Source organism: Rattus norvegicus, chromosome 5, assembly GCF_021556685.1.
Source record: "Rattus norvegicus strain SHRSP/BbbUtx chromosome 5, alternate assembly SHRSP_T2T, whole genome shotgun sequence".
NCBI lineage: Eukaryota > Metazoa > Chordata > Mammalia > Rodentia > Muridae > Rattus > Rattus norvegicus.
The window spans coordinates 168,977,630-168,995,779 of record NC_141538.1 but is presented as its reverse complement, the minus strand read 5'-3'; the positions used below and the strand labels follow the sequence as shown (position 1 = coordinate 168,995,779).

Below are 18,150 nucleotides of genomic sequence, written 5' to 3'. Positions count from 1 at the left end.
TTAAAAAAAAAAAAGAGTGACTGAGGTCCAGCCCTTGTGAGACTCGGTTTACCAGCATAAATGCATAAAGAGGAAAGGGGCTGGGCTCCTGCGAGACCAGATGTGTAGCTCAAAGCTTCTACTTAGACACACCTGTGGCTGGAGAAGTCGTTCAGCGGCTAAAAGTGCACATGGCTCCCCCAGAGGACCCAAATTTGATTTTCAGTTCCCACATCACCTGGTTCACCTGGAACGTCAACTCCAGGTATCCCACGTTCTTTCTGGACTCTCTGGACACCTACACACACACACACACACACACACACACACACACACACACTGTCTCTGTGTCTCTTTCTCATGCTTTCTCTCTCTCTCTCTCACACACACACACACACACACACACACACACACACACACTCACGAGCACACACATGCATGAGCGCATACCCACACATACAGACACAGAAGTACACATGATTAAAAACAAAAATAAGTCATTAGAAAACGTCTCCCGGGCCCACTGCAGGTGCAGGAGGTCTCAGGACTCCGCATTTGTAACAGGTTCTCCTCCCGCCCTGATCGGAGGCTGTTTGCAAAGGGCCGTCCAGGCTGCTCTGCGTCCAGCGCCCAGCAGAGCTCAAAGCTCTAAGGAACAGGCACCCAAAGGGGGGTGTGTGTTTAAAGATTCCGTGAGTTATTGGCCAGAGTTAAGTTCCATTTTTCCATTTGGGCTCAGGCTTTGCATATTCAGAGGAGGCTGCAGTAGCAAGATCTGTCACTGTTCAACCAAAAGAAAGAGAAGGGGGGAGGGGGAGAGGCGGGCTTTGCCTTCGGCCACCTCTTCAGCAGCCACATGCCCCAAGAAAGGCCAGGGCGGTCCTCTGTGGGCCCCAGGGTCCAGGCTTCAGAAAAAAATGTAACTGCCCTTCTCCCAACCCTCCTTCCACACAATTTGCTTGGAAAGGGTCCCAGCCTATCTGGAGCACAGGGCCTCAGGCCAGCAAACCCTGCTGCTGGCAGTGGGAAAACACAGTGAGCCCTGTATTGGCTTCTGTAGGTGGCACCTGTGTGACCTTCCGGGACATCCATGGTAAGGATACCAACTCTACCCTCCTGACCTCTGTGCCCACATCCTGCTCTACCCTCGGGGACTGGGTCCTTCCTTTTCATTGGGCCTGAGCTGGTGGGGACTTGAAGTTTTGCTGCCCTGTGGAGAGAGAGTAAGGGGAGGGGAGCCACACTATTGGGCCTGTGGCTGACTCCCACTTGCCCATTTGTTTGGTTGCCTGCTTGTTGGTTCCAGTCCTGAGCAGTTAAGCAGGATCAGGCTCATCCAGGGTGTTTTGCTTAGGAGGCCTGACCTAGAACAGGAGGATATTTATTCCTGGGGGTAGTGATGTCTGAGAGGCACTGTCCAGTGGGCGTGAGATATCATTCTTGAGGTCTGTGCCGGAAGGCAGAACATGGGCAGGGAGATGGCTCGCTCCGTGACATGCCTGCCACATAAGTTAGGGGACCTGAGTTCAGATGCCCAGAAGCCACATACAAAGCCAGATACGATGCCACGGACTCCAGTGCTTGGGGAAGGGTGTCAGAGACAAGTGGACCCCTGAGATGCGCTAGCCAGCCAGCCTTGCCCAATCAGTGACCTCCATCTTCAGTGAGAGTCCTTCCTTATGCTAAGGATGGGTGCTGGCAAGGGAGGGGCCTAGGCCACTCTTTCATTCATTTATTCATTCATTCATTCATTCATTCCAGAAGCACACTCATGGGTACCTGCTGTGGGATGCTAAGCATTACCCGTGTGCTTCTTGGGCCCTTTGTCCCTTTGGCCTGGCTTCTTTCCATGGTCATTCTGTCAGAGTGGACAGTCTCCTCCTTCTTTCCTGATGACTTGGCCCTGAGCGGGTGGATTTGAGCACTGGCTCCAGGGAGCCTCAACACACACCCCCTGCCAGCAGTGCCTACCCAGGCTTGGGGCCGCAGGTCAGCCTGGATCAGGCAGCGCCAGGCCCCAGGGACCAGTAGGGCCGGTGGCTGTGCATCCTGCATCACGAATAATGACTCCACTCTCCAGCACCGCCTGCCTGCGTGCATCTCGCTGGCCACTCACTGGCTCTGCAGGAGCCTCTGACACCCCATGCGCAGAGCCAGGAGGCACTGGGAGCAGCAGCTGCTGCCTGAGACCCCTGAGCTGCCACCCCAGGAGAGCACAGTCACAGCAGCCCTGCTTAACCCCAGGTTGCCACCCCAAGGAATACATCCCGCATCGAGGTCACGAAGAAGCGACTCCACTCCTGGTAGAGGGAGTCAACTGTGCCCAGCACAGCACAGCACTCTTGGAGACTGCTGGGGACGTAGAACAGCCAGGGCCAGGAGGTGCAGGCAAACTCAAGTGGAGATTGGGGGGGGGGGGGGGGAGAAGGGAGTAGACATGGCTCCTCCCTGCCGGACCTCCACCCCCGCCTCCATCTTCGACTCCTCTCGGATAAGGTCTTGTCTAGCATCGTCTGGAAATTTGATGCCCTCCGCTCGACTGCACAAGCAGGTCCTCTGCTGCCCTCAGAAATCCTTGCTCTGACAGAACGCCCGACACTTCTTCACCTTCTGGGATAAAGTCGAGTCGGAAGCAGAGGGGAGGGGTTCCTAAGGGCAGGAGACTTTGAAATCCAGCAGGGGCTGAGCCCGCCCTCAACATGCAGGTATCTTTCGTGTGTTCAGAGCACAGCCTCAAGAGCCGCCCAGATGAGCGGCTGGGTCGTTCAGCAGCCAGCAGCCCCAGCCCGGGCACCCGTGGACGCTTCCGAGCTGTGGCCATGGTGGCCCGGAGCCTGGGACAGCTGTCGGTGCAGAGTGCCCCAAACAGCCAGGACAGCAGCTTGAAGCAGCCAGGGATGAAATATAGGTAGGTAGAGCAGTCTGTCCGTGTGGCGGGGACCGACCGGGCCTCTCACCTTCCTGCAGACCTTGCCCGGGGAAGCTGGGGCAGCTTGAGCCGAGGGCCGCTTAGAACCTGGTAGGCTTGCTAAGAAAAGTAAGTTGAGACTTGATCAACCCCAAGTCCCCTCTCCTTGGCAGCGGGAGGAGAGGGAGTTGGTATACAGTCACCCTCTTCCTCTTCCTCCCCCTCTTTCCCCTCTTCCTTCTCCTCCCCCTCTTCTTCCTCCTCCTCCCCCTCTTCTTCCTCTTTCTCCTCTTCCTCCTCCTCCTTCCCCTCTTCTTCCTCCTCCTTCCCCTCTTCCTTCTCCTCCCCCTCTTCTTCCTCCTCTTTCCCCCTTCCTCCTCCTCCTTCCCCTCTTCCTCTTCCTCCTTCCCCTCTTCCTTCTCCTCCCCCTCTTCTTCCTCCTCTTTCCCCCTTCCTCCTCTTTCCTCCTCCTCTCCCCTCCCCTCCTCCTTCTCCTTCTCTTCCTCCTCTCCTTCCTTCCTCTTCCTCCTCACCCCTCCCCATCCCCTCCCCTCTCCTCATTCTCCTCCTTCTCCTCCTCTTCCTCTCCCTCTTTTCCCCCTTCTTCTTCCCCTTCTCCCTCCCCCTCCCCCTTCCTCCCCCCCTCCCTCTCCTCCTTTCCCTGTTTCCTTTCTGGAGTTCAGCCACAGTAGTAAATCTCTTCCTCAAAGTTCACTGCTTGCTCTTCCTGGGGAGCATCAGCCACAAGCCCCTGCCACCTCTGGCCCTCCCCTAAGATCACAGGTTCCAGAAGATGCCCTGAAAGGTATAGGTAGTTGAGCACTTTACAGTAGACTGCCATGTCAGTCTGTTCGTGTTAGTCTGATGGTGGAAACACCACCAGGGAAATGAGCAAGCATTTCTGGGAGCCAGACCAGCCTCCTCCATCAGGGATCCTGGCATGAGCAGGTTCCAGGCAGGTTCCAGCAGTCTTCCTGAGGTGGCCAGCCCAGGCTGTCGGCATATTTCTCTCCATGGCTTGGGGGCTGCCTCTTCCCTCTCATCTTGCATTCTGTCAGCTGGACGTGGGGAGGGTCCAGGTGTCCATGGCAGGGACTTTTACTTCTTCCCACCTCTACCGTTCGCCTGGAGCTGGCTGCGGAGCTCGCACACTGGGAAGGAAGGATCTCCTGGGCTGATCTTCTTGCTCCCATGTAAGACTCGGAGCTGAAAGGTCTGTCTCTCCACACAGGGTCTCCAGGGAAAGGGATCTCTCCTGGGTTTGTGTAGGCTCAAGGAGCCCTCTGGCCCTCAGGCAGCCCACTGGGGAAGGCTTCTCCCTCAAAACAGGAGTTTGATGCAGCAGCTTCCTGGTGACCCCCACAGTTCAAGCATAGATGGTCCTTGCAGAGTACAGGCAGGGTATCTACGTTTATCACTGGCGTTACCGTAGGCAGCTTAAACCTCCCCAGCACCAGCACTCAGAAGGTAGGCCAGATGTAAAGGAGCCACAGCCCAGAAGTCCCATCACGGTAAATGCTGACTTGAGGCTCGGGGCCTGTGCTCTCTCTCATGCGGTGAGCTCCCAGATCCCCAGGATGCTGGTTAGGTGGTCTTCAGCAAACCTCTTGGGTAAAGAACTCGTTTTCCATCCTCTAAGCTTGATGGGGTGAGTCAGAATGGAATTCTCTGTTCTAGAATCTCTGTGGTTTATATCTTTGTTTCAGTGGCCTTTAAGAGCTGGGACTAAGTAGAAGTGTATATGTATGTATTCAGGTATGCATGTATGTGTGCATACGTATGTACATATGTGTGTCTATGCATATATGTGTAAGTATATACATATGCATGTATGTGTGTACATGTGCATGAATGTATATATATATATGCATGCGTGTGTATATTGCTTATATGTGTGTATATATGTGTGTTTAAGTACATATATATACATATAGTGTGTACATGTGTGTTGTGTATATGGATATATGTATGTATGCATGTGTGCATATGTATGTACATATGTGTGCATATGTATGTGTGTATGTATAAACATATGCATGTATGTATACATATGCATGAATGTGTATGTATATATGAATGTTTGCATGTGTGTGTATGCATATGTGTGTATATGTGTATGTAAGTACATACATATGCATGTATTTGTGTACATATGCATGAATGTATATACACATATGTATGTATGTACATAGGTAGGTATATGCTTGTTTGGATTCTTGTTACTTGCTATGACTTTGAAGTCATTCTGAGATTCAACAGAGGACTTAACGCTAGTGTGGCTGTGTCTACACATGTAGAGCTCTTAAGTGAAGGAAAAGTGGACCATGAAGAGCCTAAGTGCTCCCAATAACGTGTGCATATGTGATCATGTACGTGTTTGTGTATGTCTCTACTTGTGTGTCTGTATGCCTATGCCTATATTTGTGGGTTTGTACGTGTATCTGTATGTGTCCTTGTGTGTGTCTCTATATGCATGCATACACTGAACACAGGGAGGGTGAGACCTAGCAGTAAAAGGCTTACCATCTGGGGACCTGGGTTCAAATCCCAGTCCTAGCACTTCTTCACTTATCTGATAGTAGAGCAGAGCCTTCCCCACAGCAAGACCTGTTTGTCTGTTCTGATGTAGGCTAGAGGGAGGGGGACCATACCCTTGTAAATGATGTGTGGTTTCCTCGGGGCTGAAAGACCACAGGGACCAGAGATGGGCCTGATCCTGGTGCCTCCCCCTCCCTGGGAACTTTTCCTTCCTCACAGACACTCCAGGCACATTTGTTCAGTGAAGGGAGACAGAGGTGCCCAGAACCAAGAACCAGCTCTAACCTCTCATGGGAAGATGGGAGGCGCATTCTGTCTTGAGGGTCTGGTCTAGGACCTGTACTGTTTCCTTCCAGAAACCTCCCTCAGCTAACACTCCACAGGATCCTCTTCTAGTCAGAAGAAGGACAAGAGGTCCAGGCCTGTCCTTGGGGACTTAGGGTCTAGGAACAGGAAAGACCCAAGAAGAGCTGGTACCCCACACTTATCACAGAGGGCCTGGCTGTCAGAAGCAAGGGGCTCCCAGAACACCCGTCCCTCTCCTCTCTAGTGGTAGTGAAGGTGGAGCTGCCTTGCCTTTACCTGAGCCAGCCTATGTCCTCCTCCCAGGTAGCTGAAATGAACCGAAATGAAAGGCCCAGAACTCTTTGTAAAGAATCTGTTTTGTGGGGTCTTTCAGCTCAGAGCCTTTCCTAAGGACAAGCACAGCCTTTCTGGCAGGAATCTGCACTTGCATGGTCAAGGCTATGTCTGAGAGGCCCCATTAGCCCAGAACTCAAGGAGACATAGAGCCAGGGAGAAAGGCTTAGGGACTTGGACCGATTATTTTATAATCACATCAGGTTTCAACTAATGGAAGAAAACACGTGGCTTATTTTTCGTGTGTTCTGATGTTTTGTATGATGGCAGAGTAACTGCCACCATGCAGGCCCGGTATGGTTACACTTCTGTCCCCCACCACCACCCCCACAGCTTGGCAGCCCTACATATACAGCTGTCAGCCTCGAGGTGAACTGTCCCCTCTTATTCCTTCTCTGGAAAGCCTAGCAGCGGATGGCAGAACCAATACCATCACTTAACGAGGAACTAGTTGAGCGTGGTAATTGCTGCATGGAGCAGCGCCCCAGTTTTTTTTAAAGTATCCCTAAGGGTAATAGATGAGGACACCACCCAGAGCCGTACTCGCAGATCCCCAGCCAGGCCAAGGAGAAGAGGCCTCTGTGGGAAATTCATCCGTTTTGTCGGTGAAATGTAAGAGTGAGAATGGCTTCTCAATGCGCTGCCCCAAACTGTCAGGTGTCAGTGTCAAGCATCGATGCCCGACCTTCAGCCTCGGGCACAGGTGGGCTTGTCTGCTGTTTGCAAAGCTGATCTTTCTCCCAGGACAGTATTTTCCAGTGTGTAAGGACTTCAGTTTGAATTCCAGCTCCAACACTATGCTGGTAATGGGATGAAAATGATACGCGTGAAGATGTTTTGCAGAAACAGGGATCCAGACAGCCTTCTGGATGCCTAGATTTATCCCAGGGGGTGTCCAGGGTTCGTCAAACCCCCAACCAGTACTAATGGGTCATTATCAGCTTCTCAAAGTGTTCTGTGACCCAGCAGCTGCTGTGTAGGCTGGGTTTGGTTTGGTTTGGTTTGGTTTGGTTGTTTTTGTCAAGTTGGCACAGGATAGGGTCCACTGGGAAGGAGCCTCTATTGAGAAAGTGTCCCCATCAGTTTGGCCCGTGAGCATTCTGTAATGCGTCTTCATGATTGACATAGGAGGACCCAGCTCACTGTGGGTAGTGGCATCCATGGGCAGGTGGTCCTGGTTTGTATAAGAAAGCAGGCTGATGGGGGTTGAAGAGATGGCTCAGTGGTTAAGAGCACTGACTGCACTTCCAGAGGTCCTGAGTTCAATTCCCAGCAACCACATGGTGGCTCACAACCATCTGTAATGGGATCTGATGCCCTTGGAGCAATAATGAACTCATACATCACGTAAATAAATAAAAGTCTTTAAGAAAAAAGACTGAGCAGGACAGAAAGCAGCGCTCCTCTGTGGCTTCTGCTTCAGTCTCCACCCTCAGGGTCCTGCCTTGGCTTCTCTCAGTGGACTGTGGCCAGGGATAAGTGAACCAAATAGACCCAGGCTCTCCAACAACAGAGACCTAAGACAGCTGTCAATCTTCAGTCGCCATGACCACTGTGCCCCTTGGTCACATCCTACGACAGTCATTCTCTGTCCAGCATGAGGGAAGTTTACTGGATTACCCCAGACCTGGCCCCCAGAATCTATACATGATATGACCCAGCCTTTTGTGGTAGCTCCAGACATCTGTGTCTGTGGGTTCGCTGATGGTTACAGCACGGAAGGACTGAGTTCCCTGATTTGCAAGGGAGAAGCCCAGAAATATAACTTCTCTTTTTAATATAGAAATATTAACACCTGTTCCATTTGGGGGTTGGGGGGTACTTTTGTCTTGCCCAAGTTTCGGGTTTTTTGAGACAGGGTCTTGCTTGCAATTCAGGGTGATCTCAAACTCTCGGCAATCCTCCTGCCTCAGATCTCCAAATACTGGGAACAAGATGGGTGCATGTCCTTAATCCCAGCACTTGGGCAGAGGCAGGTGAGTCTCCGTGAATTTAAGGTCAGATTGGCCTACGTTGCGGGTTCAAAGACAGCCAGAGATGTATAATAGAGAGACTCTGTCTGGAAAAAATGCTAAGACTACAGGTATGTGCCGCCATGCCCGGTTTATCAGAGCCTGCTTGATGTGTTCATTGTTGGTTTGTGCGAAGAGAAGGCCTCTCGTGTGTCACATGCCCTCTGTCTTGGGCATCTGCCTCTTTGGGAAACAAAATACAAATGCATCAATGTCCTGGGCCTGTCCGTGACTTATGTCATCCATCCTCACAGCGGCCAGCATCCTTGCTGGAAGAATCCAGCAGGTCCTGGGATCTGCTGGCCTCGGGAAGCATGGCGGTCCACAAAGCAGCAAGCACCCACTGGGAAGTAGAATCCAGGCCTGGAAGGGGAAGGGCCAGGGAGAGCCATGACATCCCTGCCTCTTTTCAGCCTTACCATCCAGTCAGGTGGTCTCTGTCACATAAACGGCAGACGAGAACCATAGTGGGGCACTTGAGCTGACTGCCAGGGGAACCCCATTCTCCACTTCCTGGGACAGTCTCAGCATGTCTGTCCTCTGGGTTGGAGAAGAGAGAGACCTGCTATACAGCTGACAGGATACTGATCTGCTGTTGATACTGGGATGGGGGGCTGGGGGACAGGCTAGCCTGCACCTGTGCAGACAGACAGACAGACAGATGGGCCAGTCTCTGACAGAAGTCTATTACCCTCTACAGTCTCCTAAGGATATTATAGTTAGCCTGCCTGTGTGCTAAGATGTGTCCTACCAGGTCAGTGCTGCAGTGGCCCATGGGTAGTCACTTCACCGTCTGCAGTAGATGAGGGCCACCCTGATGGAGAACCACAGTGCCACCCAAACCACCAGCCTTTGAAATGCTAAAGGTCAAAGGTCAGCTTTGCAGCCCAGATGAAACAGGGCTAACCTCATGTCTCTGGTTCTAAGAGAGAAGCACAAACAGCCCTCTCTCTCAGTCACAGAGGTCACGAGCGTGGCTTTTGGGGAGGAGAACTCATCTCACAGTGGGTCCATCAAAACAGCCCTCCTTACTGCCATCCATCCTGGAGACAGCTCTGTAACCCTCTGCTGGCCTGTGAGAGCCCAGGGTGGGCCTGGGGAACAACTGGCATGTCAACACCCCCCACCAGCTGGCTAGCAGGGGCCTCCATCACATGGCTCTCTGCGCCTTTCAGAAAACATCTTGACGTGGGTCTGGGGCTGGTGATGAAGCCAGGCTGGAGGAATGCTGCCTGGGCCAAGATCTGACTCTGTCTTTCTTTTTCAGGAATCTGGGCAAATCTGGCCTTCGGGTCTCCTGCCTGGGGCTTGGTAAGTATGAGAACCCCTCATGAACAAGGGTACGGGGCCTCCAGAGAGCCAGCCCCACCCTTAACAAGAGCTACACTGACAGTCTATGGTTCTGAGAGTTAGGTTACCAAGACAGCCAGCAGGCAGGGACAGCCACAACCCTTGGCACAGGAGGCCAGGGAGACCAGGAGAACCCTGGGAGTCCTTTGCACCCAGCCCTTCACCCCAACCCAGAAGTCAGAGCAGCTCCTGACCATCCCCGGGCCAGAAAGCTTTCTTCCTGGCTTGTAAGCCTGATTCCAGAGAGACAAGACCCAGGAGTGACCACTGGGTCTTGCCATGCTCTTTCCTCCAAAACCTGCTGTCCTCTACCTCCAAGGTAAACACACTCTTGGCCCCTCTCACTCTAACCCCCACTCCCAGCAGGGCCTGTCACCAGGGTCGTACCATCATTACCCGATTCCACTCTCTGAGGCAGCTCCACCCTGGCCCCACGCTCTGGACAGTCTTCCTATCTCAGCCTTCCAAGTCCTTCACACACGGCTCCAATGAACATTTCTGAGGCCTCAGCCCTCCTGGGCCTACCCAGCTCTCTACCACAGGCCTTTATGTGGAGACTAACCCTAGAGGCTAAGTACCCACATACACAGAATCTGTTCAACACACAGCCATCGGTGTCCCTCACCCCATCCCCTACCCTTCAAAGTCTGAGTACCCATGAGACAGCTCTGGGCCAGTGTCAGATGATCTCACCTGAGCCTCTGTGTCTCCTTTCAGGAACATGGGTGACCTTCGGAGGCCAGATCACAGATGAGGTAAGACAGATCCCTCAGCCCCAAGGGACACTGTTAAGTCCCCACCTAAGCCAGGGACTAAGTGGGCTCATGGAAGCCACTGTGGCAGCCTCTTTCTTTCTGTTGGGGGACTATCCCAGCGGCTAAGAAAGCCAAGGAATAGGACAAGAGACACGTTGTGTCTGATGGCACTATCTAGCAAGTCCTCGGCTCCTAGGAATCCAAGATTCTCACGAGCACGACACCTACGCCACAGCTGACCCCGAGCATTCGAGGATCCCGTATTTTCCAAGTGCTAAAGCCAGATAAGGACCCGAGCCGTACTCTCTAAGTATGCCACGTGAGTGGCCCATCCCTCTGCCTCTGTTACGGGAATTCAGACTTCCTGCTACCTGCACGGGCTGTCGGCCCACCGTGTTCCAGATCGTGTGCTCCTCTGGCTGCTGAGAACTGCTCTCTCCTGGGGCTTAACTGCTATTGGGACACAGGGAGACACTAAGGAAGAGCAGACCCACATGCTGCCAATGTCACGGGGCCTGTCAGGAGGGAACGGGTCTACTTCCAGTGGGAGAAGTTAGAAAGGGGCGCTCTAGGCATCTGGCACCAACTCAGCCACTGCGTTCGCCCGATTTGCTGTAGAAAGGCTCGCATTTAAAAATTAATGAGTGAGTCCATTTGAGACCTTGTTAGCTGGAACCGCTCCGTTTTCAGGGGAAACTTGGCTTCCGTCGTGATTTAAGTGCAGTGTGTGGTTTTGTTCTTTACCTCTATAGCAGGAGTCATTGAACTGTTTGTCCCAGGCGCTGAGGCTGCTGGGTATGAGGGTACTGGCGCAGTGTGAGAAGGGAATTTCTAAGGTGAAGCTCTGGTTCTCCCAGAGCTCAGAGAAGGAATTGGAGCCATGGGACACGTGTGGTTTGTCTCGAATAAGTCTCATCTGACTCAGTCTCGTCCCCCTTCAATGTGGCTGTGACACAGCAGACGGCAGTGAACTCTGCCACTAGCTATAGGGCGTGGCGTCCTTGTGGACATGTGACTTCATCACGAAGAGATCTGTGGCCCCAAGAGTGTAGACAAATGAATCTTAGATGGCAGTTCCCGCTGGCTCTGTCCGCACCCTGTCACAGTCGGGGACAGGGTGACAGGGATAAAAAGATGCTGGCAGTCATACCTCAATGAGGATCAGAGGACTAACAGCTGACAGTCGAGGTTCTGGAAGGATAAAGCAGTCTAAAATGACCCAGTAAGGAACAAGAAAATTTTCTGTATCAGACACCATGGTTCGTATTTAAAAAATAAAATAAAATAAAAAGCAATATGTCAAATGTTAGGGAGCCCTGGCTGCATCCGGTGAAGAGGGCAGAGTATTTATTCTCTGTCTGTTTGGTAAGGGTCAGCCAGGAAGCAAAAACTATTGTGGACTGCGTTTCCCCCACTTGGAGAGCTTTTGGTTAAATATATGAATAAAATTCACCACGTTAGAGCTGGAGAGGGCTCAGCCAGTATAGTGTTTACCAGAGAGTCGAATCCCCAGAACTAATAAAAGAGGGTGGGGTGGACCGAATGGCAGTATGTACTTGAAATCCCAGCACTGGGGACATAGACCCAAAGCATCTCTGGAGATCACTGGCCAGCCAGCCTTGGGGGACCTGAAGGACAGATGAGAGGTTCAAATGAGACAAGATGGACAGTTGGATGGTAGTGGAAGGAATGACAGCCCAAGGTTGACCTGTAGCCCTCTATATACATGCAAGTAAGCACACACACACACACACACACACACACACACACACACAATGGCTGCTTTAATCATTTTAAGGGTGTAGTTCACTGGGTTTCTCCATGTTGCCATGTAACTTCTATTTCCAAACAGAAACCACACCTTTAAATGGCAACAGTTCCCATCCCTGCTAACCTCCAATTCACTTCCTGTCTCTATGTGTCTGCGGTTTTGCTTTTGTGAGTAAAGTTTTATCGGTACTTGGCTGCACTTACTGGTTGACACAGGCCTGGCTGCTTCTGCGAGGACAAAGCTGAATGCTCGACAGACCCTCTGGCCCACGATGTTTTACGTTGTTAAACATCTGTCCCATCTAGGGAAATGTCCCAGCTCCCATGCTGGGACGTCACCGCAGCTATTCACCAGTAACTGTGGAGCTGTGGTGCAGACATGAAGGTTCTGGGGAGGATGGTGGTGCTGGCTGCACAGGAGTGTGCATGTGCCAGTGCTGGTGAACTGTCTGTTTAAAGACGTTGACAATGCTGGGCAGTGGTGGAGCACGCCTTTAATCCCAGCACTCAGAGGCAGAGGAGGCAGGTGGATCTCTGAGTTCAAGGCCAGCCTAGTCTATAGAGTGAGTTCCTGGACATCGAGGGCTGCAAAGAGAAACCCTGTCTCAACAAACTAAAGATAGATAGATGGATGGATAGATAGATAGATAGATAGATGGATGGATGGATGGATGGATGGATGGGTGGATGGATGGATAGATAGATACATAGATACATAGATACATACATAGATAGATACATAGATACATACATAGATAGATACATAGATACATACATAGATACATATAGATACATAGATGCATAGATACACAGATACATACATAAATACATACAAAGATACATAAATACATACATAGATAGATGATAGATAGATAGATACATAGATAGATACATGGGTATATGGATAGATGATAGATAAGAAAGAGAAAGAAAGAAAGAAAGGAAAGAAAGAAAGAAAGATAGATAGATAGATAGATAGATAGATAGATAGATAGATAGATAGATAGATAGATGCCAATGACTGCCACTGTCCTAATGCTCAGGAGGCTCAAGCAAGAAGAGGTGGTGTCTCTTGGGAGGAGGCTACAGCAAACCTCCCTGTGGGTGGATCTCCAGCCACATGGGTTTAAGGGGCATTCGGACTAAGCAGTGAGACCCTGTCTCAAAAGAGTTACTTTGTTTTTCAGTTTATTTATGTGAGTCGAGTGTTTTACCTGCATATATGTCTGTGCACCACATGCGTACAGTAGCTGAGGAGACCAGAAGAGGGTGTCAGATCCCCTAGAACTGGGGTTATACGGATGTTTGTAAGCTGGCATGTGAGTGCTGGGAGCCGACCCCGGGTTCTCTGCAAGAGCAACAAGTGTTGGCCACTGAGCCACCTCCACCAGCCGCCACCCCCACGTCCAAATGGTTTGAGCTTAGAGCGACAAGTTCCTCACATAGATTTTAGCAAGGACATTTTTTTTTAGAGAGTCTCATGATCTTACTGTGTAGCCAAAGACAACCTTGAACTTATCCTCCTGCCTCCACCCCAAGTGTGCTCTACCCTCCGAGCCACAGCCCCCGCCCCAGTAAATGTGTATTAAACCTAAAGGGAACAAGTAAGAAAGGAGTCGCTTTTACCTGGTTCCCAGGGGCAACATGCAGGTCCGCTACAGCCTCCCTCCTGTTGGGCAGATGGGATAGGACAGAAATATATGCCTATCTGGGGAAAAAAAAAAAGTCCCTCAAAGACAAAAGTGCCAGAGCCCTCTCCTCTCAGAAGCCCTCCAGGGAGGCCATGTGTCCCCTACCCAATGGAATGCAGCATGCATGTCCTTCAGACATAGCTCTGGCTGGCTGGCTGCGGGGACACATCTGGGACCTGACAATAGAACATCCGAGAGGAAGCCACACTCGCCCGGGCCTTGGTATCACAGAACAGTGCCCCTGAGTACAGAGGTTCCTTGGTGGCGTCTCTGGGGAGGAGTCCCCTCTGCATCAGAACCCCAGAGAAGAGCAGCAGCCATGCATTTGACGTGCTCACACTTGACTGCTCACACTTGGCGTGTTCACACTTGAGCTGCAGCAGAAGAGACAGCAAACCTCCCTGTGGGTGGATCTCCAGAGCCCCAGGGCCTCATCTTCCTGGTCCTTCTGGCTCTCGGACCCCAGCAGCCGCGTCTAAGCTTCAGGCTCTGCACTTCCTGCACTGTTTGAACAACACGTTTCAGCGCAGCCTGGGTTTCTTGGATCCCCTGATGAGTCCCGTAGCACCAAGTCTACCTTCCCATGAACACCGCTGGCTGGCACGGATCTCTTCCCTAAGCGTCTCTTCTCCGTATCTCGTTCCCAGAGTCCCTCAGCACGCACGCCTGCTCGCACGCACGCTCACAGGTCATCTCCCCTTGCTTGAATGGTTCCTGGAACCACTGAATATCGGAGAACTAGGCAGGGGCTGGAGTCATCCAGCCATGGTGGACCATCTGGGAGGGAGGCCTGGTGCCTGTGCTGGACTGGGTAGGTTTGGCACTCAGCGAACTGCAATGCTCAGGGAGCACTTCTCTCTGCTCTATTTTGGTGGGGGGCCGTCGACGAAAGCCATGTTCCCAGCTCCCTCTGTCACAGGCCCCACCACCCACTGCTGCTAATCATGGGATGAAGCTCACCCTTCCGGAAGCCCAAGGAGTGAGGTCTGGTCCGCAATGAGACTGGCTGGATGGCATGGCTGTTATCCAAGTCTCATACCAAAGAAACACCAGCCAAGGCCACGTGACTCTCAGCTCCACTGTGGAGTGGCTGCGGACCTTCTGTGGTCGGTATGCAGCCCTCCTGCAGTAGCCGGAAGCAGTTCAGTGAGACACCAATAAATACACGAATTGATCCTTCAAGAAAAATCACGGGTTGGGGATTTAGCTCAGCGGTAGAGCACTTGAGGCCCTGGGTTCGGTCCCCAGCTCCAAAAAAAAAAGAAAGAAAGAAAAATCACAAGTGGTCATCCTGTGATCCTGTGAAGATTGGCCATTAGGCCCCATGACCAACACAGTAAGGTGCTGCCAACCATGCGTCTCCAGGAGAGATTTATCCTCACACAGTTCAGGAAGTAGGGAGTCTGAAGGTTTGACCAGGACCTGGTGCCTCCGAAGGCACAGAGGAGGGGTCTGCCCCTGTCTCTCAGCTTCTGGTGTCATTTCTTACCTAGCTGGCATATTCCTCTAGGCACTGCTGCACTACCCTGTAACCTTCCCACCTTCTGTTATACCCGTCACACTGGATGGCATGGCTGGCCCTTCTGGAGGCAGTGTGACCCCCATCTTAGTGATTCCGTTCACAAAGGCCCTACTCTCCGGTCAGGCCCCATGCTGAGCTGATGGTTCACGTGAATAATGGAGAGACACGATTTAGCTCAGTACAGCGGCCACATTCCGTGGTGAAACCCCCCCCCCCAAAATGACAGCCAGCAGACCGTTTGCCTCATGTTGGTTTTTCTGAGGCTGTGTGCCTCATCCATCTTGCCATCTTGGTTTTTTCTGAAGGGCTGGCTGCCTCCCTATTGCTATGGTGAGGAGGAAAGAGGAGCCAGGAGAAGACCCTAGGCCACAGGGCTGATGCTCCAGAGCCTCCCGGAGCTGGCAAGACGGTGTTGACCACCACGACTCTGGCTTTATCATTTCAGATGGCAGAGCACCTAATGACCTTGGCCTATGACAATGGCATCAACCTGTTCGATACGGCGGAGGTCTACGCAGCTGGCAAGTAAGTACCTTTCTCCCGGGAGAAGGTGACACAGGGGACCTCGTCCCACGTTCCCCTGTCTCCCCTTCCTGGGTGCTCACAATAGTGTCCTCCCCCTCTGTCTTCTTTATCAAACTCCAAATGACCCTATTTCGATGGGGCCTGATGCAGGTTGCTCAGGCACTGGCTACTTCTTAGCCACCCCCAGTGCCCACCCCTTCGTCACCCCGCTCCCCGTGTGCCCAGGCACCAAGGTTTCCAAGGCACAGTGCTGGGCTGGAGCCGAGATTTACCGTTGTCCCGGGGTGTGCTGATGAGCTCTGGCCAGCCCCACGAGCCTGACATTTTCACGTCTTAATGATGCAGTCGGCGCTGCAGGGCAGACAGCCTCTCTGATCTGGAGAGAGCAGGCTCTGGCAAACTTCAGTGCGAAGGAAGTTCCTCCCATTTTGACAGTGAACTTTCCAACTCAATTATGCAGAGGCCCAGTGCCCTTCAGCCAGAGTCCTTGGCTTCGAGTTTAAAGGCAGGCTGTAACCAAATCGTCCACTCTCCTGCATCGCATTTTCAAGAGTCAGTTTTTGTTGGTGAGGTCAGATGCTGGCTCCCACTTGTCGCCCCTGAGGCCCACTCCTGTTTGGAACCAGCCAGGTTCCCACCAGCTGCACTGGCTGCAGCCCTGACCCATTGTGTACCATAGCCAGGGGGCCAGCACCTGCTTCCTACCCTTGAGATGTTACCTGCTGGCTGGAGTGGGACCCAAAGCACCAATCACCAGGGACCCCAGCTGGACCACTGTCCAATCCCTAACAAGGCCCTGGGGAGCTGACAGCTGCTCCCCCATCTCCTTTAGCTCCCACCAGCTTGTTTGTTCCTGTACCACGGTCTCCTCCCCTGCTCCAAACAGACAGCAGCTTCCAATCAAAGCAAGATGCTTTCCAGACAGACAGATGAGCTAAGCCAAGCAAGCAGCCAGAGGTTGAAGAGCCTGGTGCAGATGATGCCCAGCCTGAAGGCATCTATCTCCCTGTCTCCTCCTTGGCCAGCGCCTGCCTGGGTTTTGCTGCCTGGGAGAACAAACACAGATTAATGCCACCTCCTCCGTCTCCAGATGGCCCCACCACTGTGCAGGCACCAACTCTGATCCGTTACTGCCATCCATTTGACTGGGCACGCCGAGTTGGCATGCCAGGGCAGTCACGCCGTACACTGGGCATCCTCGTGCCTCTCGGGAACTCCCTGCTAGAAGCCAGGGCCTTGGGCAAACTCTTTCCGCTCCGGGTGGCATTGCTTATGGAACCCTCTGCCCTCAGCTCTCTTCAGCCAGCCGCTGTAGCTCCACAGTCCAGCCTGTAGCTAAGCCAGCCTGCTCACACCACAGAGATGCTTTAACACCAGCAGCCAATCTGACTAAAGCTGAGCACTATGTCTTGGTGACAGGACAAGCTTCTCTGTCCAGGGGGCTAGCCATAGCTCCAGCAAGCAGTCAGCAAGGGCTTGCCCCTCCCTGGCCGGGGCGAGCGTACACATATCTTGCTGACAGTAATTTGTGCGTTTCTCAGTGACCTGCAGTATTTCTGTGCCCGCATTCGTAGCTTGCCGCCAGGATTGCAAGCAAGAGGCTTGTGTTAGCTGTCCAGACAGCCTCGCCCTCATCTTCCTCCTTTCCTGGTCTTTTGTCTGACAAATTGGGGGAACCAAGGAATGAGAGGAGGCCAGAGCTGATTGAATTTTCAGTGTGTCCTGACCGTAAATGAGGGGTGTTCAGAATATATGCTAAACAGCTTGCAAATTAGAGCCCATTATTTCTGACTGGATGACTCAGCCGCTTTATAATTGGAATGTAGCACTGGGTTTGGATCATTTTCCGTCTGTTGTTTTTTTTGCTTAGAAACATTTTGCTACAAGCAGAAAGTTCTTAAAAGTTAATCCGCACTGCTGTGCCAAGGGAGGCTGGAACAGCCAGCTTGTGACCCCAGCTGGCCCCAGTTTGGAGCAGGACCCTGAGCCATGCCAAGAACAGGCAGTGGGCTGGGTGACTTTCTGTCGTTTGGGAGGAATGAGCTGCACGAAAACACAGGCACGCACATACACACATGTGTGCACATCCACACATTCACAAAGAAGACAGGCACTGGCAAAGTAGATAGAGGCACAGGCTTTGTTGGAAGCGTAGCCTAGCTGGCCCCAGAAAGTGCGTTCTCTCTGCAGAATGCCCTTAGAGCATTGCTTACCTTTTGCAAATAGATTCACCTGTTACATTCTGTTACAATTTTACCCTTGTACTGCGGCCAAGCATTTTCCCCAGGGTATCTGCAGCTGGCCCAGGAAGCAGTGTTCTGAAAACCTTTCCTTCCCAACAAGTGCAAAGGTGCGGCAGCAGGACAGGACCTAGAGACTCAGGCCTAGGGACTAGCAGAGCCCCTGCTTCCAGTCCTGGACAGCCACAGGCCTCAGCCCTTCTAGATTGAGCTGCTGAGCC

At 52.3% G+C, this 18,150-nt stretch overlaps 1 protein-coding gene across 21 annotated transcripts in view; it reads left to right on the top strand.

The window, feature by feature from the left end:
• Window positions 1-18,150, top strand: part of Kcnab2 (potassium voltage-gated channel subfamily A regulatory beta subunit 2) — an 88,209-nt gene that overhangs the window by 56,301 nt on the left and 13,758 nt on the right. For 18 of the 21 annotated variants that reach the window (NM_001429748.1, NM_017304.3, NM_001429745.1 and 15 more), the window contains 3 exon segments: window positions 9,344-9,387; window positions 10,144-10,181; window positions 15,610-15,689. In NM_001429748.1, the coding sequence (NP_001416677.1) occupies window positions 9,344-9,387; window positions 10,144-10,181; window positions 15,610-15,689 (162 nt within the window). 21 annotated transcript variants of the gene reach the window in all.